Raw genomic sequence first — 22,870 nt, forward strand, 5'->3', positions numbered from 1 at the left:
CCAACAAATTTAGCCTTTGATTTCTTAGTTGTTTTATCTTCAACTAAAAAAGAAGAAAAAATAAATGTTGCTATAATTTAACGATTTACGAGATAATATTGTTGTTTTTTTTTTCTTTTTTTGTCGAAACGTTTAATGAAAGCTAATGCGGCAAAGCTAAGACAAGACAGATAAGACACAATTACATTTTCGTCTAGCCTTGTAAGGAGACATCCTTTGGGACTAGTCACGACTCACTGCCGCCGGTAATAACGTCGTGCCTTTTGTCCTCTCTTATTACCACCTCACTTCCGTTCTCCAAATCTCTCGTGATGATTATTAAGGTAACACGAACTCTTCGTTTTCAGACACGTTCTCGCGATTCTCCCTCGTCTCTCTTATCTTAATTCAGAAAGTTTCCCTTTGGCGAATATATTCCCGTTTCCAAAGCAGTCCCTTCAACTAGAACATCAGGAATAATCTATCTTATTCCCCATTTGATATTTTATCGTTACTCGTTACTCGTTACTCGTGCACAATCTTCTATTGTCGATATTAATATTGTTTATAAATCTAATTTTTTTACACATATTACTCTATACAAAAATATATAATTCTTCATTTCTATTATATTATAAAGTAATACGTTATAATAATAATAATATTAAATAACGTTGAGAGACAGGTTTCGTATATAATGTTACAGAAATATCATGACATAGGTTACTTTTTAAAAAATGCGCACAAATGTGGATATTCATATAATTAATTATTTAACGTGGGACCACGATGTTACAAGGTCCGCTCCTGAACGCTTGTACTCGCCGCTACGAAACACAGTAAGAACTAAGGTGGGGAGTTTACAGTCATCGTTGTTTCTCACACTAACCAACGCCCTATGAATGACGTCAGATACGTATAGTGTGCATACGATCGTCGTAACGTGTATACCGCGTCTCCTTTGAGGAAATCGACAAATCCTCGCTCGTGACGCGTTAAAATGTCGATCGATAAAAAGATCGTAAGCATAGTTTGTACAGTGTTACTATTCGCGACGATAGGTAAGAATAAAGTCATCGCTAATTTATAATATTGTGAGTGAATCGTGATGTTATTCACGAACAATGGCCGTTCGTGAATGTCGAGCCATCTCCATGTTGGAAAACAGTAGCGCTCCGCGTTGTTTTTCTTTAGAATTTTTTTCATCTACAAAAAATATACATTCATAATTTTTTTTAATTATATATAATTAATTATCCTAATTAATGTATTGACATTTCTAACAAGCTCATATATATGTACATATATATACACACATTCTAATTCTTCTACTTAATAACTCATTAATAACCAATTAAGAATCTTTATAAAATTAGAAAAGATATATATATATATCTGAAGTGCTTGCATTTTAAACTAATCGAAGAAAACGTTTTGACCTGTTGAATCGTAAAATCTCTGAATGAAATAAAAATAAAGAAAGTTCTATTAGTATTGAAAAATATTTTTTGCGATTAGGATGCGAAGCTATTCGGTGTTATCAATGCAGCAGTGATACTGATCCAGAAGGCGAAGATCTTTGTGGGGCTTATGGAAAATTTGATAAAGAGAGAAACATTCCGGTAGAATGTAGCAGCGATGAATCTCATACGATTGGCACATTTTGCGTCAAATTGACGCAACAAAGTCCTCGTGGTTTCATATGTGAGTATTAATATTCCATTGATATTCCTTGAAATTGTTTGAAATCACAGTTATCGAAGCGTATAAATTTTGTTCTTAAAATATATTTTAAAAATTAATATTAAACATGCTTTATTAGACTTTTTAACTAAATGAACTTACGTTAGAGGAAATTAAATTTACATACCAAATTCACATTTGAATTTTTGCTGTATTATTTTCACTGGTTCACGACGTTTTACTCCTATGTTTACCCATTTATCATTCTTAAAGGGAACGGTAGATGGCGGCAAGTGATACGAAGGTGTGCATCTGTTTCCAGTACCGGAGTTACAGGTGTCTGTAATTGGGGGGTCTACGAGAATGGAGTCTATTGGCAAGAATGTTCTTGCTCCGAAGATTCTTGTAACGGAGCATCTTCAATTTCTTCACTTTCTACGATAATCTTTGTTACCTTAAGCGTTCTTCTTTCGATCTTATTTACAAGATAAATTAAAGTAGCGCGGGTCTACTGAAAGAAAAATATTTAATCTCGTTAGCAACGAAAATCCGTCCGCAATGATAATATTGTTTACAAAGTATAGAAATATTTTAGATTGATAAGTAACGAAAAATCCGTCCGCAATTATAATACTGTTTACAAAGTATAGAAATATTATAGATCGATAAGATTACTCGTTAGAGAATTTTAGTCTTGAACGAGGCAAATTTTGTAAAACCAAGACTTATTGATATATATATATACATATATTATTTTTATATAGATATATATCTTTCATTTTTATATTTTTATGTAAAGAATTTAGGAAAAAAAAGAAAGAAGATGGAAATAAAGTAGATTAGAAATCTACGTCTTCTTCGTGTTAGTTTGTACATAAGATTAAATTTCGTTAATGACATTTTCTTAGAGATATATATATATATGAAGCGTTTTGCAATTAACTTTTATTACAATAAATTCTTTCGTCCTTATTAACGTCACATTTAAGTTTAATAATACTAATAATAGACGGTCGAAGATCATATTCTATTTAAAGGATTGATTTAATCGAAAAACGATTCAGCTAGATGATTGTCACTGATAATTAGTATCAAGAGACAAAAGCACGTAATTAGTACAAAACGTATTAGTAGCTACGATCGGCATAAGATCGATGGACGAAAATTCGATTAGCTGATCGCGCTAGTAAACACGTAGTTACACCAAAATATCAACAATATTTATGTCATCTGTAGCAGCTGCTGCTTCAATTAATTTTTCGTAAAAAGTAGCAATCGAGAGAAATAAATATTAGTCAATATCTCTCGAAAGACTTGTCTCATGCCTATACATACAATATACTACCTGCATACAATATGCGTTTACGCATACATAAATAAATACACATTTATCTTTAAAATGATCTTTGTTCATAGAATAAATTTATGTGAGATATTAAATCGTCATTTTGTTGAAACTAATAAATACAAAATATTTATACCATTTACCACATGCTCGTATTTTCGTATCTTTTGTAAAACGTTCACGTGTAGTCCATAAGGCTTAAGTCTTCCATTGTTATACCGTTAGGATCAACCTGGATAACATCGATCAGTATTTCGAGCGACAGGTGGCCGTACGAATCCTACTTGATTCATAATCGCTAGTGAAATTTTCGATCTTCTGAAACAAAACAACGGAGTTAGATAAAGGTAGATTTAGAGAGAAAGAGAGCATGCACACCCTCTTCGCCACAGTATACATCACGTTATAACGCCGGAAATTCGGTGGTCGCGAGTTAATTACGTCACGTGAGACTATTAATGCCTTGGCAGATCCAACAACGCGGTACATACAATGGCACGGCTGTGTTTAGGTTCTCTTACTCATATATTAACGTCGCGACCCATGCCAACCCTCGTTACTTGAGACGTTATAATTAAGACCGTCCGCTTCGACCATCTCGAATGTAACGATTTGCAACTTTGGTATTTGACTTTGTTCCTACAAGCGTTTCCATCTGTCCATTAGAAATTAACGATTACTCTCGAGAACGAGACGTTATTTTGAATGAAACAATTAATTAATATGACTAATATGACAATTCGTTATAATAGTTTCATTTGAAAGATCAAATACTTATTACAATAATCATCTGAAGTCATTAGCAAAGTTCTAAGCGAAGAAAGACGAAGGGGTAAAGGATAGTCCATCGGTGATTTTCATTGGGTCGACCTTAGTGCACTTAATTTTCGGAATAAGAGTCTCTCCATCTGCATTTAGGTCGTTATTACATCAAGGCGCGCTTAATTAGCTCTCGCAAGGCGGAAAGTGTTGCGCGCTTGGGCGTCTGCTCGCAACTCCGTAATAATATAACCTCGTATCTTCATAATGCGGAAAACACTTTTCAACGTGGCTGGCGCACAAGTGAACACCTATATACGAAAAGGGGGAATCCTTCGTCGTTTAAATACCACACCGGGTGTGTTCCTCTTAAATCATTCCTTTAAGAACCTTCTTTAATCTGCGAAAAGAGTAGAACGTTACTAATAACAATCGTGGTTGCTTATCAGTGGATACAATGTTAAGGAAAATTAGAATTACCTTTTTTTATTTGTAGACTTATTATAAATTTCATAGATACATCAAAAGATTGCATCAGATTTTGTGGTGAATCATCATCAAGTTAAAAATTCAAACGAACAAATTCATATATTTGAATAATAATATATAGATTCGTATAATTAATCAAATAAAAATATTTATAAAAAATATATAAATTCGTATAATTAATTAAATCTTTATGGAACTAATAGAGAAATCTGTAGAGAATCACAATTTAAATGATTATTTTATTTATTCCATTTAACTATATATTCATATTAAATTGTATAATTGTAATGCTTTGATTTTACCTGTAATCATTTTCTCCAACAATTCTATCTAAAAAAAAAAAAGAAAAAAGAGAAAAATAGCAAAAGAGTTAAATTTATTCCAGCATTTCGTATAAGGGATTTTTAAATATTTAACGATCATCATTCTGATAAACCTTACAGAGTAAAAATATTATTAAATAAAAGAAGAATATAATTATTGTTTTCTATTCGTCACCTAGGATATTATTTAAACGAACGAACCAATAGAATTCGTTTCATTATTTTTATATTAGATTGGCAAGTCTGAACGTCGTATTAAAATTCTTTAAAGTTTAGTACAAATCAGAGCGTTTGAATGGCGCACAATTTCCCGCGTAATTCCTGTTCCTCTCTCTTCTCGTTCATCCATTTTCCTTCCTTCTCTTACTTGCTCTTTCTCTCTCTTCCTCATTACTTCAATGTTCCGTCCGTTCCTTCTATTTGACCTAGTCGAAAAGTGCTAAAGAATAGTGTTTTCACGAATAATCGTAGAGGTTAGGATTCACACACGCGGTTAAATGTGTTTCTTATCACTTTTAAGAATTGTAAAGTAAATTCTTTTGATATTAAATCGTGAGAAAAATGAATGTAACAGATGGACCGGGATTTTCTCGTTATGAGATTTTGTTGCTAGCCGCAAGACTTTCCTTCGTAACTGCGGTGGGGTTTTTCACAATGAAATGGTTCGTCCATCAACTTGATCCTACGAATGCAGCTAAGAAAAAAGCTAAAAAAAAAGTAAGTACTTCTTTTTTTATACATTTACACGATAAAAGTATTTCCTATTTTATTATTTTCGATTTGCTGTACATGGATATAAATCTAACCTATATCATCTAAGATACAAATATATAATAAAACTTGACTGCTTTCGTTTATTACTCAGACTCGAGAACAATTGCGTAAGCTTGCAAAGTCAGATGGTGTTATATTATCCGTCGATATGGATCAGTTAACAGATTATGAAATCATAATTGCTAGTCATTTAGTCGATCCTCAAGACATCAAAGTATCATGGGAGAATATAGCTGGATTAGAACATGTTATTCAAGAACTTAAAGAGACAGTTATACTTCCTATACAGAAGAAAGAGCTCTTTTTAGATTCTCAATTGACACAAGCTCCAAAGGTTTGTAAAAATAATGCACCATCTCAGCAATATTAGTAACTCACTCAATCATGTCTCATAAATGTCTCTTTCATTCAGGGGGTCTTGCTACATGGACCACCAGGCTGTGGCAAAACTATGATCGCAAAAGCTACTGCCAAAGAAACTAGAACTCGTTTCATTAATTTGGATGTTAGTATTCTTACCGATAAATGGTATGGAGAAAGTCAAAAATTGACTTCTGCTGTATTTTCTTTGGCTGTGAAACTTCAACCATGCATCATCTTTATCGACGAAATAGGTTAATTGAATGAACATTAGAATTTTGTGTGACTGCGCATTGATATCTTACTTGGATGTATTATGTATGTTTCGTTATCTTCGACTTCATCAGATTCCTTTTTGAGAGCACGCAATTCACAAGATCATGAAGCAACGGCTATGATGAAAGCGCAGTTTATGTCAATGTGGGACGGTCTAATAACAGATCCATCTTGTACCGTCATCATAATGGGAGCGACAAATAGACCTCAAGATTTAGACCGAGCTATTCTTAGGCGTATGCCTGCTACATTTTACATAGGATTACCTGTAATACATAAATTGTATATTATCTTTTGATACGTCTATTTGATACTAACATTAATATGTTTCATTGCTATAGAACGAAGAACAGAGAGTAGAAGTCCTAAAGTTAATTTTACAGCATGAACCGATTGCAGACAACGTAGATATTAAAAAGATAGCTAAAATATCAGATGGTTTTTCTGGCTCAGATTTGCAAGAACTATGTAGAAATGCATCTATATACCGTGTCAGAGATTATCTACGAACACATACGTAGTAAGTATTGGCCTTGTACAGCTTGAAAAAATGTTTTCTTTGAAGAACTTGAAATATTTGAATCTTTTCATATTGTAGCGATCTAAACGAAACATGTACTAGTGCTAGTACAGACGAAGAAGAATTCCATGATACCGTACGTCCTATAATGATGGAAGATCTTCTTGCATCCCATAAAAAATTAAAGGCATCTAAAATGCATACAGGAACTTTAAATCCTGTTAAGTTAGATTTAGATTAAATACAAGAGGATCGAGATTGTTGGCATGTATAAAATTAACTAATTTTTATTTAATAAGTCAAATTACGTTTAATTAAACAAAGATTTTGTTTAAACACTTTTATAATTGCGCTCTATCTTTTTACGGTTGGTTAAAATACCTGCAAATTTTATGATATATCATTAACATCAAATTGCAATTGTTGCGATATGTGCACTTTATGAAAATTTTATTTTATTTTGTTTATTTACTTTTCTTTTTTTTTTTTTTTTTTTTTTTATGAAACCACAGAAAGAATCATTGGACTTTCTCGAAAAATGAAGTGTGTTCAAAATATTAAATCATCTTCCATATGTATATTTAAACTAACAAATTACATTTACATAACATCTTCCAATCATTCTATTATTGTTTTCAGAGTTTGCATAATAGTGATGAAAAAATGTATTCGCATATGGAAATTTGATCATTAGAAGTATAAAAATATTTATTGGTCGTTGAGGAAGGTGTACTTTTCGTGAACTTTGAATTACATAATTCATAAAAATCAGACATCTTGTATCATAAATGGCAACATAAAACTGTTCTGAGTCCTATTAATATATAACTAAATATGTAACTAAAAAAAAAAAGGCAAAAACATGTATGTATCCATTGTATAGAATTAATTGTGTTTTTAAGATAGAGAAAGAGGGGGGAGAGAGAGAGAGAACAGTAATATATTATCTAATAATATAATCTCACTAAAAATACATAAATGAAACTTAAGATAACTACTTTTCCTTTTAATTTAAATGTTGTTGCATCTTGGACAAATCCAGATTTAAGTATTTTCTTTTCTATAATCTATTATTTTATGAGATTACACTATCGTTATATTTAAAATTAAAATGACATTTAGGTAAAGTAAAATCATAGTACAATGAAAAAGAACAAAGTAATATTATCATATATATAATATATGTGTATGGATGAATTATGCATGTATGTATGTATGTTAGTACATACAGTGTGAGAAAAAAATCACTTCTTCTAAAATAACTTTAAACTATTTATTTTTACATTGCAACATAAAAATTTATTTTTCCCTAGTTAATTTACAATTCGTTTTTTGAACAATTAAATGCAAAATGCACGATAACAAAAATATTGAATATTTAACAGCAATACTGTTGCCTTAGTAACCGTAATTACTAAGATGCGGGCTTTTGTTTCACCCTGTGAATATATATGATAATATTATTTTCGTGGAATTATATTTTACGCAAAGTTTATGTTTACGTAGTTAAAAAGGAAAAGAGATTTTATTTATAATATTATATTTGAAATTGATCGATCTTATATTAATATGTCTTAATAGAATGTATGCGTAATCTAAGAAAGTTTTGTCGATTTAGGAACATTGATAGTTAAGTTTCAATATCTGATACGTCAGTGAAAAGGTTTATCTATTCAAATTTGCAGACATTTTAAGAAAAAGAACTTTCAAATATAGCACAAATTCCAGTGTTTTCATATCGAAACAAAATACGAAATAAACTAATATTATCTTTAATATAACTATAATATAATAGACAGGGCTTTGTTTTCGAATTACTGCAAAAGTTAAATGTACGTAAATAAAAGGAAGACATTTTTTTATATTTTGGTGTTCAATTGTAAATCCATAATTGTAAAATGTAATTCCTAAAACGAATTTAAATTATAAGCGGAAAATTTGTACAAAAAATTTAATGCGTAATAGTATTTGAATTTGAAATTAGCGGTTTGACGTTTATTGGTCAGCGCAACGCATATCGATTATAACCCGCCAATGATCGAAAGAGAAAGGATTGGGTTGCGAGCGTATGAAGATTCGCGGATGATATCAAAAAGAGTTGGGCTGATTGGTCGGCGAGAAGAAAATGAAACGCATGCGCGCAAAGTGAGACGGTCGAGCGCCCTACCATCGTTCGGTGAGAATTTCCAGGAACGAAACTCGCCGAGAAAGAAAGATAGAGAGAGAGAAAGCAAGCCAGGACAAAGCCTCTACCCTCCCTTGTAATGCCGCGGTGTAAGCGGTCTATCGACATCATTCATTCTCCTCCGTACGACAAACGACTGTGGTGCATGCACACGACATGGACGCGTCATCGTGAATGGCGCCGGTGGTGAAAAGTTTCGCTGTGCGAGTTTTATCAATCGTAATTACGTTTAACAGTCGCCTATGGAAGAAGCAGTATTTGAGATGGACGCTTACGAGGAGTAACACAACTTCCGTTCGCTAATTAACTCTGCCTTTTCGCTCCTTTTTTCTTTTTCCTTCGTCCTTTTTTTTTTATTTCTTTTTCTGGTTCTCTTTCTTTTGGTTTTTCCGTTTCCTCCCCTCTCTTCTCCTTAGTAGCGGTTACTACACATACGAAGCATCTCGATACTACATATACATATTTCACGCTCGTGGATTAGGAGTGGACGATCGAGAGGCTAAAGGAACGCGGAGGAAAGCAAAAGAAGGAAAAAAAAAGAAAGAAAAGAAAAAGAAATGCGCTCCGAAGTAGAGAGATGAGCGTGGAGAACGGTTAAGATTCCAGTATGAGTGTCCGTAAAAGCGGACGACGAATATCGACGAGACTCGCTCAGTTTTAAAGTGGACAGAGACAGCCGTGCGCTGCAACACACCTGCACGGTGTGCACGCTCCGATGCGTTGTTGGTGAGTGTGTGCGTCTACTGTCTTTCTCTTTCTCTTATTCTATCTATATCTATCTATCTATCTATCTACCAATCTATCTACCTATCTATCTACTATATATCATCTATCTGTCTGTCTCCCTTCCACGGCAGGCGCGTGTGTGCGCGGTTGGCTGCTGCGTACGCGTGCGTGTCCCCTCTCATCGCAAATCCCGCTATATTCGGTGTGTATAGGTGCACGCGTGAAGAAGAGCTCACGTACGTTGACATGAGTACACTGGTGTCAGCATCTTCTTCGTAACGTAGTAAAGCGAACAAACGTGTTTATATATTGTTGTATCCTCTCTACGAGAGATAAACGTATGTATATGTGTCGCAGCGTTGTATACGTGTGTCACTACTCTCCAGTAGTAACCACCACCATTCACCACCGTGATCCTACCGTGTATGTAGTGTGCGCAACCGCCGCGCGCGACCAACACGCATGTACGCGCGCGTTTGCCAATACGTATAGTTACATATGTATATATGTGAAATGAATATGTGTGCCTTGGACGCGAGTAAGCGTCCTGTATCGTACGTGCAGTACAGCAAGCAAGTGTTCCGATTCTGACACGATGACACGATCGTGCTGGGAAAACGTGGGACGATAGTAAATACGTGCGCCCGCCGCGAGTGCTTACACACAGAGACACGCTCTATCCTAAGATCCTCTTATCTTCTTCTATACTTTACCGTTCTTTTTTCTTCTACGAGTTTAAGGGCCAACTCTTGTCCGTAACACACGGATTTCGAATTAGAAGTCTGCTGCTGCTACTGTATTTTTTTCTTGCAAGACACACCGTGATCTCTCGCGTTGGAGAACGAATTAATAGAAAGAGAGAGAGAGAGAGAGAGAGAAAAAGAGAAATAAATAAAGAAAGGAAGGAAGAAAGAAAGAGATAGAGCGCGCTTGTGTGCGTGCGTGCGAGCGAGCTTGTTGCGAGAGAAAAAGAAAAAGAAAGAGTGAGAGAGTGGAAAAAGAGAGGGAGAGAAAGAAAGAGTAAGTGAGAGAGCGATAGCGTGCGAGAGAGAAAGAGAGAGAGAGAGAAGTGGATATCGATGAACATGGTTCGAACGTTTCTGGCCGGTTTTTCAACGGGCACGAAAGATCGCGGATCTTTCGATACGAGAGTCGTGTCTCTTTCGTGTAAAGTTTGTTGAATTTTATGAAAGGAATATGTGATAAGACCACACTTCGTCTAAAAGACGAGAAAGCTCGAATGATGTGCCAGTGAAACTGGCGTTAAAAAACGTATCGTCCGTCGAAGATGCTCTCCGGCATTGCAAATGGTGCTTAACCTAACCTTTCGTTCGTTCTACGTTCGTCGTCACGGTTTTTCTCATTTTGGAGCGCGTTCTTTCGAGATCATCCTTCGGAAACTTGAAATTGGAGAGAGAATCTGTTAGACCGAAATCAAACTTCTATTTTGCATTCTTTATTGTACGATAAATTTTTCTTATTTATCGAAGTACATCGATTTTTTGTCATCTCCTCGATATATAAAGTCGATCGTGCGATTACGATTCTAGTTTCCTTTTTTTTTTTGGTTTCCTCTCTTACTCCATAATTTTGTCCTCATAATTATTACATTTTTTATCGTAAAAAAGATCGAATTTTTATCTCCAATTGTTTGTTGATGATCTCACTACTATACAGAGAAAATGCTTTCTTTAATTTTTTGGAGCAGCACGTGCATTGATATTTAAATTAAAAGCTGATTTTTGCTATATGATAAACTTTCAAGAGAAAAAAATTTGCATCTGTGTCATAGCTACATATTATTTCTTTTTTATCTACTCGATTGATTGATCATTCCAAAAGAAAGTTATTGTACCGCTGTGTTTGTCCTTTGACAGTATTTGTGATAGTCATTTGTGTCAATGTTGGTGGTGTAAGCGCTAAATGGGAATACAAGTCAGAGATTTGGAGCACTAGGTTTTTCTCCTTTATTTGAGAACCACCAATTCAGTGGTGATTATGAAATCTTTGATTTTGGAGTAGAACAAGTAGTGTATCTTTATGGTTTGTGTGTTGTGCAACATTGTTCCGTTAAACAAAGCTCTAATTTTTGTGTAAGCTGATCTTTGATACTTGTGTCGAATTGTTGATGGTGGTGGTGGTTATATAGTGATGTTACAAAGCAAATTGTGATAGAGCTGTCGAATGTTATGGAGAGAAGATAGACAGAGTCTCCATGAATTGAATAGTAAAAGGAACACATGATCTGAGAATTGATGGGTATATGCTTTTCCTGCAGGAGACCTACTAGCAGCAGGTTGAACAGTAAGATCTCTGAGCACATTTCGGCTTCTGTAACTCCGCTCCATGTTTGTCTGGAGGAACAAAGAGGACCAGAACTGGGCTTATGTGACGCCTCAGCTCACAAGCCACAGGTACATTTTTTTTATACTCGTTATAGTATTCATTATGAGAATGATTTTTATTAGATTTATTATTTTAAACAGGTCGAAAAGGTATCTGAAAATTACAAAGCACAAGAAGAGGCTGCTGCAGAGGAAAAATCGGAGATTGGACTAGCAATTGATATCGAGGAGGTGGAGCTAAACCCACCTAGCATGGCCAATAGTATTAGTAATATGAAAATGACTAACCCCATAAAGGGGCTTGTCAGCAAACGTCGTAAACGTTTCAAAGAAGATGGCTTTGATCTTGATCTCACATGTAACCTTTTCAATATATCATTTATTTATACCATTATTGATATATAAATGTTCATTGTATGTATGTTTGAAATTCATTATTATATTTTCTTAACTTTATTGTAAATTCGTTTACAATAGATATACAAGATAATTTAATAGCTATGGGGTTTCCTGCTGAAAAATTGGAAGGAGTATACAGAAATCATATTGATGACGTCGTCAAGCTGCTAGAATCTAAACATAAAGATCATTATAAAATTTATAACTTGTACGTATTATATTTTCATTTGATTTCATTTTCTTCTATTCAATAAAACATATCAATTGTTTTCAATTCTAGATGTTCCGAGAGGTCCTACGATTTCAACAAGTTTAAGCAAAGAGTTGCTACATACGCTTTTGAGGATCACAATCCACCAAGGTTGGAACAAATCAAGCCATTCTGCGAAGACGTACATAAGTGGCTTTCTTTGCATAAAGAAAATGTAGCAGTAGTACACTGTAAAGCAGGTAAAGGACGGACTGGCGTTATGGTATGCTGCTACCTTCTTCACAGCAAACAGTTTCCCACTGCCTCGGAAGCTCTTAACTATTATGGTACCAAAAGAACACACGATAGGTAGGTTTTTAATTTACCGTTTCACTGTGCACTTATAATATTATTTTTCTTTAATAATGGTGATATATAATATCATATTTTATAATTAGGAAAGGAGTAACAATACCTTCTCAAATTAGGTACGTGGGTTATTATGCTACTCTCGTTCAAGAGAGTCTAGATTATCAGCCAATTACATTAATTCTACGGAAAATTCAATTGGATCCAGTTCCCATTTTTAACGGGGGCCAAGGCTGTAAGAATATATATATATATATATTTATATAATATATATAGTAATCATTTTCATATTATTCTTTTTAACTTGAAAATAAAATAATATATGCTAATCTATAATTTTAACGTTTCATAGATCTGCATTTTGTAATATCTGATTCGAATAAGAAGCTATTTGCCTCAGAAGTTCATGAGGTACGAAAAGGAATGCAGTCTATAAGTATTCCATTACAAACTCATCTGTCTCTAACAGGAGATATTCGAGTGGACTTCTATAATAGGCCAAAAATGAAGAGAAAGGTATATAACTACAATGTCAACTAACAGATATTCCTTTCGTGAGTGTTAATCAACTTGAAAATGATCTTATTTGTTCTTAGGAAAAGCTGTTTCACTTTTGGTTTAATACATTTTTCGTACGCGAACACGTGTCATCCGAATACGAAAATGGTGAATTACCGATTGAACGATCTACGAGGGCATTGAGCTGCGACGGTACAGCCATGGAATTACCGATGGTCATGTCACACGTTAAGCCTCGAACAGGATCTCTAGCTAGCCTAGGACCCATGCCACCTAACCTTGAATTGATTATAGACAAGTGGGGCTTAGACGACGCACATAAAGACAAACATCATAAAATCTACAGTGCAGATTTTAAAGTAAGTTAATCATTGATCGCGAAACAACATATTTTTTCAATGAATACTTTTTAATAATATTTAATTATTTCAGGTTAGTTTATTTATGCACCGAGTTGGTGGAAGTAATTCGCCGGCTGTGCCAGCGACAACGAATAGATTGGGAGAGGGTGTACAAATAGGAATGGGTGGTCAAGAAACGCCCAGTGAATCCAGTGAAGCAGATAGCAGTGAGTGCGATACAACGGGAGACGAAGATGGTTGGGAATCTGGTGAGTCTTCTGCATCTCTGGTGGTGAATCACCACAATCTTACACACAGCAGTAGCCATACACATGTTAATACCCACCAAAGAATTAGTCTCAGAGAAACAGCTAAAGGTCTACTCTCGCGTGGAGATAAAAGTAGGGGTAGTCCTAGGCAAAGCACTGCTAGTGTAAAACGTTCTTCAACGTTTGTACGTTCATCCACGTTAGATACATAGTCGATTCGCTGCTTTTGGTACTTAAAAACTGAGTTCTTTCAACTGGCATTAAACTTTGCAGATTTATATAATTCCAGTTTTTGGGGTTTTCGAAAGGTTTTGTAGTGTATGTATATATATATATATGTATATATATACATATATATATATACACAATTGCTCGATAAAAGAGTACAATCTAAAGACATTTATTATTTGACTTTTCCGCACTATTTTCAGCATGAAATGTGGTCAAGCATCTATTCAAAATGTATGATGATTCTTGTTTATTTTGATCATGGTTGGAAATTCTTGCAATCCCGTTTTTTATGACACACGCTTTTTATCGATCTTTCATTGAATGATTAGTTTTATTGATTTCTTTTTTTTTTTTTTTTCTATTAATTTTGTAAATAATAATGAAAAAGTTTCTTGATTAGTTGTAATTAAAAATAGGAGAACAGAAACGATGAATTTGTGCTGATACATATTTATTATATAGGAAAGTTAATACGACAAAGACAATATTCACATCTCGTCTTTGAATTAATAATTTAATCTATCCTTTCGTTTGCGCAGAGCAAAAAATATGATGGTACATATTTAAAAGTATACAAATCTTATCAGAGCACAAAGTTAAAAGTTTTTATTGCACTATTCTATTATATTACTTGCATGTCTTACAATAACTCCTTGCCTTCTTTTTGGGTATTGGATTATTAACAACTATTGATAAGTAATTAAGAATCTATTTTTAATTGATTGTCTTATTGACTATTCTATCTGTTTCTACAGTATTAAGTGTTTAATTCAACTTGTTTTGAAAAATTTTTATTAAATTGCTTTTGAAATTATGAAATAGGATTATTGTGAATAGTCAATCTTTAATGTGGTAGTTCTTGCCCATCAGCAAGTTTGTAATTTCCATGTGACATATTAATATATGATATATAGTACATTTCAATTATGAGATACGATGTTTGTTGAATTTCTTGCTATACGAGTATATAGTAAAATTACAAACATTATCGATTTTATTAGTTTATAAATACAAGATGTCTATATCTATTCAGGCATAGAAATACTTGTCAAATTTAGTTTACTATTTCTATTCAAACATAGAGAGTTGATAATATATTTAAAAGAAAAATAATAATATTATAGGGATGATCGTACTTTGGATATACCAAAGTCTATTTGTGTATAAACTGTTACAAATAATTAAATAATAATAATAATAAGAGTTTGTAAAATAACATTGACAATGATATATATATATATATATCAAAAGATTTCTACAATTTTTTTTTTCTTCTCTATTTTACACAAAAATTTGTCGAAACCATCAGGCTGTGCAATGTTTCAACTTTTATTCCTTAATATCTTCTACAGAACCAAACATTACTTTACTATGAAAATACATTTTATTTAAATAAAAGAAATCTCCTGTATTTCGTATATATTATACATCTTGATAATTGAATCGATGGTGGCACTATAATGTGTTATATTTGGAAATATCTAAGAGATACCTGATAACAAATATGCTAATATAAAAATAATAAGTATCTTCATTGCACATTTCATTATTAAGTTATATATATATATAGAGAGAGAGAGAGAGAGATATATAATTGGTGTTATCAAAAGATAATCTCTGGTTACAAATATTGAACAACACGTATATCTATAAAATACGTGAGTATTTATATAAATACTATAAAATATACAGTTTTAAAAAGCGGTCTTAAAATTGATATTTTATAAATGTTCAAATTTGTGATCATTTAATATTAGAACTTCTATAAACCTGTCTGCAAAGTGAGAACAGGATAAAAATTTAATTCTTATTTTGAATTGTATAAATTTAAATTATATTATTGAATTAATAATTTTCGGTTATATATATATATATATATATACATATATAGGCTGGTGCTTACTTATTTTAAGCAAAAAGTTGAAAAATCAGTTTATAAGGGACCTACAGAACTCAGACTTAACGAAAAACAATTAGAATTTAGTTTATCTACGAGAAATATTAAAAATATATGAATTAATTAAAATCGTCTTTCGTATTGTCTCTACTATATATATATATATATGTATATATATATACGAGTATATATATATATATATATTTCTCTTTTTAATATATACAAAGATTAAACACAAACACAATTTTAGCGTAGTTTATTGTTAAAAAGCGAAATAATGATGTTTAAGTACTACAGATTGATATAATAAATCAAATACAGTCTGGCTTTAGGGTCTTTATTGGTTGAAAGTAATTTGAATTTCATTCAAGAGCATGTTTCTAAAATGTTGTTTGCATGAATTTATTGTAATGTTGATTTTTCTATTTGGATAAAAGTATAATTGTTATTTGAAATATATATTTATTTTTATTTAATTTTTAATTTTTTTTTATTTTTTTTTTTTATTTATGTAAACGTCTTATTAAAAATATTTTCTTACAGAAAATTAATTTTTTTTTTTTATGAACTAATTTATATTACGCATTATCTATAAAACAAACAAATACACGCACACACACATAAGGACATATTATTATGTTTCTATATGTCATACAATATGTATCTACAATATATACATATACATATTTCATATTTTTAACGTTATCTTACATGAAAGAAAAAAAAAACATTTTTTGTAATTATATGAGATATATATATATCGAAATGAATCAAACTTTTGTATAAATCAAATGGATAGTACAAAGGTGTATTACATTAATACGTTTTTATTGTTAAAAAAAAAAAAAAAAAAGAAAGAAAGAAAGAAAAAATGAAAAATATGACAAGCAACATATTTCAATATAGCGTAAGAGCATTATACAAAAAAAAAAAAATAAGTGTAATTTTTAAAAAGGGTATCCCTGAAGCCAGCATTGTTAGGTTTTTCTTTACCTAATCACAACAATCTTGTAAATATATATTGTTAATTACTATGAATGTATTAGTAACAATTTATTTTTGAAAATAATACATTCACACAATTGTCATAGATATGGGGCTTAGATGTTCACATACAATTATGTATTTGTTTTCTATATCTTTTTTTCTTTTTTTGTGTATTTTTTTTTTTTTTTTTTTTTTTTAATACTGTTTCTTATTACTCTTAGTAATTAGTACTTTAAACTTAACATTGCTTTTTACATTGTACAAATGTACATTCGAAAATATCATTTTTATACATTTCAAAGTAAAATGCACGATTATTTTATTGTTCTTATTATTATCAATACACATAAAAAACAAAACAAAAAAATCTCTATCTTTTCTTAACGTTTTTTAGGAAAAGTTTCAAATATGCCTGTTATGCTGAAATATCAGAGCCCTATAAAATTTATCTCTATCTTTTTATTTTTTTTTTTATTTTTTTTTCTTTTCTAATTATTGTATTCTATATATATATATTGCATGTTGGTAATTTATAATAAAAATTCAAAAGTTTAAAGAGATTGTTGTATAATTGTATAATGTATGATACATTAAAATCTGTGAGACACATTTATTAACAATTATGTAATAATTATTTTTGTGATACTATATATATATACACACGTATGATTACTATTATTATTATTATAATTATAATTATTATTATAATTACTATTATATATTATCTCTATATCGTTGTTATATTATAATTATTATTATTATTATGTCCACCATTTATTATTACAAATGCTACTGCTGTTACTACAATACTATTATTCTCGATATCACCATCAGAGACATACATACCTATCTGCTATTATTATCACAATTAAAACTGTTAATGGTTTTTAAATACAATGTTGTGTTACAAGCGTACTTTTGTATTTCATATTTTACAAATAAGAACATGCACGCACATACATATATACTTGAGAATGTGTCTACTATGTATTCATGTCTCCTACTTTTTTTACAGAATGTATAATACATTATTATTATTATTATCATCTCGTCGATCCAGTGATTTAATTATCGATGATTAGTTATATAATAACGTATAAATATTTAATTTGTTATTTTTTAGCCATCTACGCTATTTTTTACTATTATAATTCCAGTATTTATATCTATATACTATTATATAATAATATTTGAGATTTTTTTGTCCCGTTTGTGACTGCTTTTCCGAAGGTACAAAAAGTGAAAATTCTATATATATACATATATATATTATTTCTTTATTTCTTTAATATTATAACTTTTAGCGTATGCGGTGTATAATGGATATGCATTCGAAGAGTAGCGGTAAAGTTTCATATAATGTTAATTATTGTATTTGCCATGATTAGAAAAGTCATTGTACGAGACACGAGTGTGTATGTATTATGATAAATGTTCTTTTCATTTATTTGTCAATTGCTTTTATTTTTCACCGAAATTTTGATAAATACGTAGCGAAATATTTTCTCAGAACGATGCATCAGCTTTCCTCTTGCACTCTCTCTCTATTCCTTGCATGCTGCGTGTGTAAGTACATTATTGCAAGTTATATCATCCTTTCCTTGTAACATTTGTATTTATATTATATTATATATATATTTATATATGTATGTGTCATATGTTTATGTAAATGCAGTATTTTTACGTGGTAAGGGTAGAAGTGACAGATATGCGCGAGTGGATCATAATTTATCTACATTTTCCTTTTATACAAACAAATCCTTTCGTGTTGTTCTTTCATTGCATGTTCATCATTGTGAATGTGTACAAATGAAAAGATGCCATATATTTCTTTAACCCTAAATCATATCAAATAATTTAATCGTTCAATCGATCAAATTGAATAGTAAAAATCCTTTGGACATCATTATTAACAAATGTTCATTTCATCTTTCAAATTAATGTTTCATTATTATATTGTGTTAAAGAGATATTTGCAACTTATGAGAAAATAGCATTATGTTATCTTCATTGTTAACATTAATACCCCTTAATAATAATAATGATAATAATAATAGTAATAATAATAATATAAATAATATAATAATAATAATAAAATAATAATAAAAATAATAATAATAATACGATGTCAGAATAACCGTAAATAGTGACTGACTGATTGTATCTATATGTCTGTTCGCCCATAGTGGACATGGATCAACGCGTTGGCCGGTATCGTCTACTGTCTGATGGAGGGATGATAGATCTTTTGTGAGCACATCGTTCATCACCCTTATTCATCTTTCAACTACCGTGTCATTGTTATCTTTAGTTATCAGACAAAACATCATCAAATGTACAAAGTAAATGAGCTGATAGGTCTCTGCCATATTTGTTTGTTTTCTTTTTTTTTTTTTTACGTTTAAGGATTTTTAACAATGCGAAACTTGTTCAGAAAATATTTCTATATTTCTTCTTCTTCTTTTTTTCCTTCTTTTTTTTTTTTTTGTTTTTTTTTTTTTAATTATTTATTTAATCACAAATTAATTCATTTTGTAACAAGAGAAATTAGATTATTCGAATTTATATAATAATAATAATAATAATAATAATAATAATAATAGGAATCAATTTTCTCGAAAAGTTTCGAATTAATTTTTAAACAACCACCATCGTGAGTGTTGTGTTAATTGAATCAGGAAATAACCACAGAGAACCTTTTTTTAAAGTAGTTAGTTATAAATCAACATTTATTCATATATTTCTACGTACAAAACCAACCCTCGCCCCCAAACTACGTTGTATCTTTATCGGGATTTGCGTTAGTTTAGAAAGAAAGCAAAAGAAACAACAGTAAAGAAGAGACAAAACAAAAGGAGAACATTCTTATCTGTGGACACTCATTTTGTTAACAATCTGTTCGTTCAAAATATCAACAAATAGAAATGAAGTATTAACGAGATATCTATATATATCTATATATATATATATATATAGATATCTATATATATCTATATATATATATATATATATATATATATATATATATATATATATATATATATATATTGCCCTTAGACCAGTGGTTCCCAAAGTGGGCGATGAAACGATTCAGAGGGCGGCATTTGCGGAGTGGGAGGAAGAGGGATGAATTTTCCTTTTTGAGCTACTAAAAACAAAAAATATAAGAAAAACCAAACAATTAATTTTCAGATGGGGGGGGGGCGATAAGTAATATTTTTTCTGGAAAGGGAGCGATAGGATAAAAAAAGTTTGGGAACCATTGGGCCTAGACAAAAATTGGAAATTAATAAATTAATGTATTTATATTTTGGTTTTTTTTTTTTTTTTTCTTTTAGTGGGCAGAGCAGTCTATTTTAATTGTATTTGTAATATTTGAGATCTAATCGTGGATCAAATTGTGCGCAAATTTTAATTCTATTTATTTGTCATATATATATATATATATATATATATATATATATCAATATTATAAATCCGACAATTTTTCAAATGATGTCAGCGTGTTAGAAAAACAGTTCTTGTAAAATTTGTCAGTGGCAAGATAGAGAAAGAGAGAGAGAGAGACATCGATTGCTATAATTGCTGCAGAAGGAACAAACAAACAAATAAACAAATAAAAAAAAAGAGTGAGAGGAGAGATTAGAAAGAAAAATAATACATGGAGTTTTGCTGCATCGTCGTAAAATGAAAGAGAAAATAATAAAAAAAAAAGCACGTTATCATGGTGTAAACTAAAAATGGACTGATTACGAGAAGAAAATAATGTGTTATATAGATCAAGACTATTTTCTTAAATAAGGGATAATAATCGTAAGTCAATAATAATGCGCGTCGAAAGAATACAAAAAAAAAAAATGAATGGGGATGTACCGAATAGTCAAATATTTCGACTTTCAAAACAATTTTTACACACCGCGATCCTTTTGATCTCTAACACCTATCCAATTTCCACACACACCACACTCCCATAATATCTACCATCCCTCCAATTCCCTGTTTTCGTCAAAGTTTCATCATTCTACCCCTAACCCCTTCCTCTTCTTCAATTTAATATTAAATTTATTTCTTTCGTTATTATTGATATAAAAATCTGTTTTCTTCTTCTTCTTTTTTTCTTTTCTTTTTTTTCTTTTTATTTATCAATCATATACATTCAATTTTAACGATCGGCTAATAATATACGTATATTTTTGTACAAAAGTAACAAATAATATTTAAAAGCCGATAAGATTTAAAAACTTGTCGTAATAAATCTTTCGTAATAGCGTATGTTAAGTTTTTGCGTCGGATTTAAAAAGAAAAAAATAAACAAACAAACAAACAAACAAACAAACAAACAAACATGAATGAAAGAAAGAACAAAAATCATTTTGTATAATATCATTCATATTTTCTCTTACTTCACATCGAAGAGATTGATCTACGATCGAACACTTCGATCCAAAAATTTCATTGTTTAATATATTTAAATGATATTTCGGTATGCGCGGAGTGTATGAAGGATGTGCATGAAAGAAAGAAAGAAGAAAAAAAATAAATTATTAACAAAATAGAAAAAAAAACACACACACACGTAGAATCTTCATTTTTGTCAACAATTTATGGAGATTCTATAACACAGCTTATTAGAGAGTGTAAATAATATATAGAAAAAAAATTATATATAGAGCTTATATATATATATATTTATCCTCGATATTCGTGAATTTCTTCATTTTCATTTGCACCAATTGTGTTGCATCTCTCGTCATTTCGTTTTGCATTTATGATTAATAATTTGTTCTTTTTTTGTTTTTTTTTTGTTTCCATATCACAATCTTAACCCTTTGAGTGCTGAATATTTTTAACTGAAAATATTTTGTAGTAACAGAATATTTTATTATTAATCAAATTCTTTAATAATAAATTATATTTGAATAATTAAAATTGTTCTTTCTATTAATATAATTTAATTAATTAATATAAACATTATATTATTTGTCATTAATATTAACAAACACGTATATGCGTCGATAGACCACTTTGGTAATTTTTATCAAACGCATATATGCGTCCACATAGCACTCTAAGGGTTAAATATAATACTTTTGTTTAATTTTAATTTTATTTTCTTTCTTCTTCTTCTTCTTCTTCTTCTTCTTCTTCTTCTTCTTCTTCTTCTTCTTCTTTGTCTTCCTCTTCTTCTACTACTATTTATTTATTTCTTTTTTTTTTTTTCATTTGTTATTTCGTTAAAAAAATATTTTCATTTTTTTCATCATCGACAAAGTCGAATTATTAATTGCACTATGAGCCTTTTAATACGACAACAACATATTAACATTGTAAGGTATTTACATCGTGCCTCATTTAAATCTATCTAGTTTATATACATACATATATACATACATGCATATACATATACATATAAAAATATATATATATATATATATATATATATATATATATATATATATATATGTATATATAGTATATATGTAAGAAATAAAAAAAAAAAGATGAGAGAAGGAGAGAAAGAAAGAGAGAGAAAACTAGGGTAGAAATGCTGTAAGAAACGATCTTTCAATATGCAAATTGTACTTGTTCGCAGGCGAACATGTTCGATTAGAGGGTACATAGTTGTTGATTTTTCGATTAATAAAACGTACAAATGAAAAATAATAATTAAAAAAAAAAAAATAAAAAAATAATACAGAAAGTGAAAGTGAAAGAGAGTGAAAGAAAGAGAGAAAGTGAAAAAATGAGAAGATGTGTAAAAAGAAGAATAAGAAGAAGAAGAAAATGGAATATTATTTTCATCGTCTATTCGTTTAAAGAACAATTTGAAAAAAGAGCGAAACGTACTGTATAATTGCGATGTTATAGTATTTGGTTGTTAATTCGCGAATTATATTAACGTGA

General features: G+C 30.6%; 4 protein-coding genes and 2 long non-coding RNA genes across 9 annotated transcripts in view; 4 read left to right on the top strand and 2 right to left on the bottom strand.

Annotated features, from left to right (window-relative positions):
- The first annotated feature begins 786 nt into the window (after nucleotides 1-786).
- On the top strand, nucleotides 787-3,149 carry LOC107065629 (UPAR/Ly6 domain-containing protein crok). The gene is made up of 3 exons (XM_015319491.2): nucleotides 787-1,040; nucleotides 1,498-1,683; nucleotides 1,936-3,149. Exons 1-3 carry the CDS (start codon nucleotides 980-982, stop codon nucleotides 2,151-2,153), a joined length of 465 nt encoding a protein of 154 aa, XP_015174977.1. The 5' UTR covers nucleotides 787-979; the 3' UTR covers nucleotides 2,154-3,149.
- LOC149032543 (uncharacterized) lies at nucleotides 1,600-1,985 on the bottom strand. The gene is made up of 2 exons (XR_016176619.1): nucleotides 1,850-1,985; nucleotides 1,600-1,710 (listed from the first exon to the last, which is right to left on the bottom strand). It is a non-coding gene; the product is annotated as an uncharacterized LOC149032543 (long non-coding RNA).
- On the bottom strand, nucleotides 3,050-4,680 carry LOC107065630 (uncharacterized). The gene is made up of 3 exons (XR_001475614.2): nucleotides 4,558-4,680; nucleotides 3,789-4,464; nucleotides 3,050-3,662 (listed from the first exon to the last, which is right to left on the bottom strand). It is a non-coding gene; the product is annotated as an uncharacterized LOC107065630 (long non-coding RNA).
- A 306-nt stretch (nucleotides 4,681-4,986) lies between these two features.
- LOC107065635 (outer mitochondrial transmembrane helix translocase) lies at nucleotides 4,987-8,372 on the top strand. 3 transcript variants are annotated; one of them, XM_015319507.2, is made up of 7 exons: nucleotides 4,987-5,295; nucleotides 5,444-5,686; nucleotides 5,765-5,966; nucleotides 6,060-6,256; nucleotides 6,330-6,508; nucleotides 6,587-6,776; nucleotides 7,148-8,372. In XM_015319507.2, exons 1-6 carry the CDS (start codon nucleotides 5,140-5,142, stop codon nucleotides 6,747-6,749), a joined length of 1,140 nt encoding a protein of 379 aa, XP_015174993.1. In that variant the 5' UTR covers nucleotides 4,987-5,139; the 3' UTR covers nucleotides 6,750-6,776; nucleotides 7,148-8,372. The 3 variants fall into 3 exon arrangements, with proteins under 3 accessions (XP_015174993.1, XP_015174992.1, XP_015174991.1); XM_015319506.2 differs by having other exon boundaries at nucleotides 6,587-6,772; XM_015319505.2 differs by having other exon boundaries at nucleotides 6,587-8,372.
- Nucleotides 8,373-8,499: 127 nt separating this feature from the next.
- Nucleotides 8,500-18,413, top strand: Pten (phosphatase and tensin-like protein). 2 transcript variants are annotated; one of them, XM_015319502.2, is made up of 9 exons: nucleotides 8,500-9,419; nucleotides 11,698-11,833; nucleotides 11,906-12,122; nucleotides 12,242-12,371; nucleotides 12,444-12,722; nucleotides 12,812-12,957; nucleotides 13,075-13,238; nucleotides 13,319-13,600; nucleotides 13,674-18,413. In XM_015319502.2, the coding sequence occupies exons 1-9, from the start codon at nucleotides 9,409-9,411 to the stop codon at nucleotides 14,061-14,063; spliced, it is 1,755 nt and encodes a 584-aa protein (XP_015174988.1). In that variant the 5' UTR covers nucleotides 8,500-9,408; the 3' UTR covers nucleotides 14,064-18,413. The 2 variants fall into 2 exon arrangements, with proteins under 2 accessions (XP_015174988.1, XP_089028787.1); XM_089172661.1 differs by having other exon boundaries at nucleotides 12,842-12,957.
- Nucleotides 13,723-22,870, top strand: part of BicC (protein bicaudal C) — a 61,895-nt gene continuing 52,747 nt past the window's right edge. The window contains exon 1 of the mRNA XM_015319493.2: nucleotides 13,723-13,851. The gene's annotated coding sequence lies outside the window, so the exon portion shown is untranslated. The remainder of the gene's footprint in view (nucleotides 13,852-22,870) is intronic.

This window comes from Polistes dominula, unplaced genomic scaffold (genome assembly GCF_049000335.1).
Source record: "Polistes dominula isolate Pdom_NZ unplaced genomic scaffold, Pdom_raw_medaka contig_23, whole genome shotgun sequence".
Lineage (NCBI taxonomy): Eukaryota > Metazoa > Arthropoda > Insecta > Hymenoptera > Vespidae > Polistes > Polistes dominula.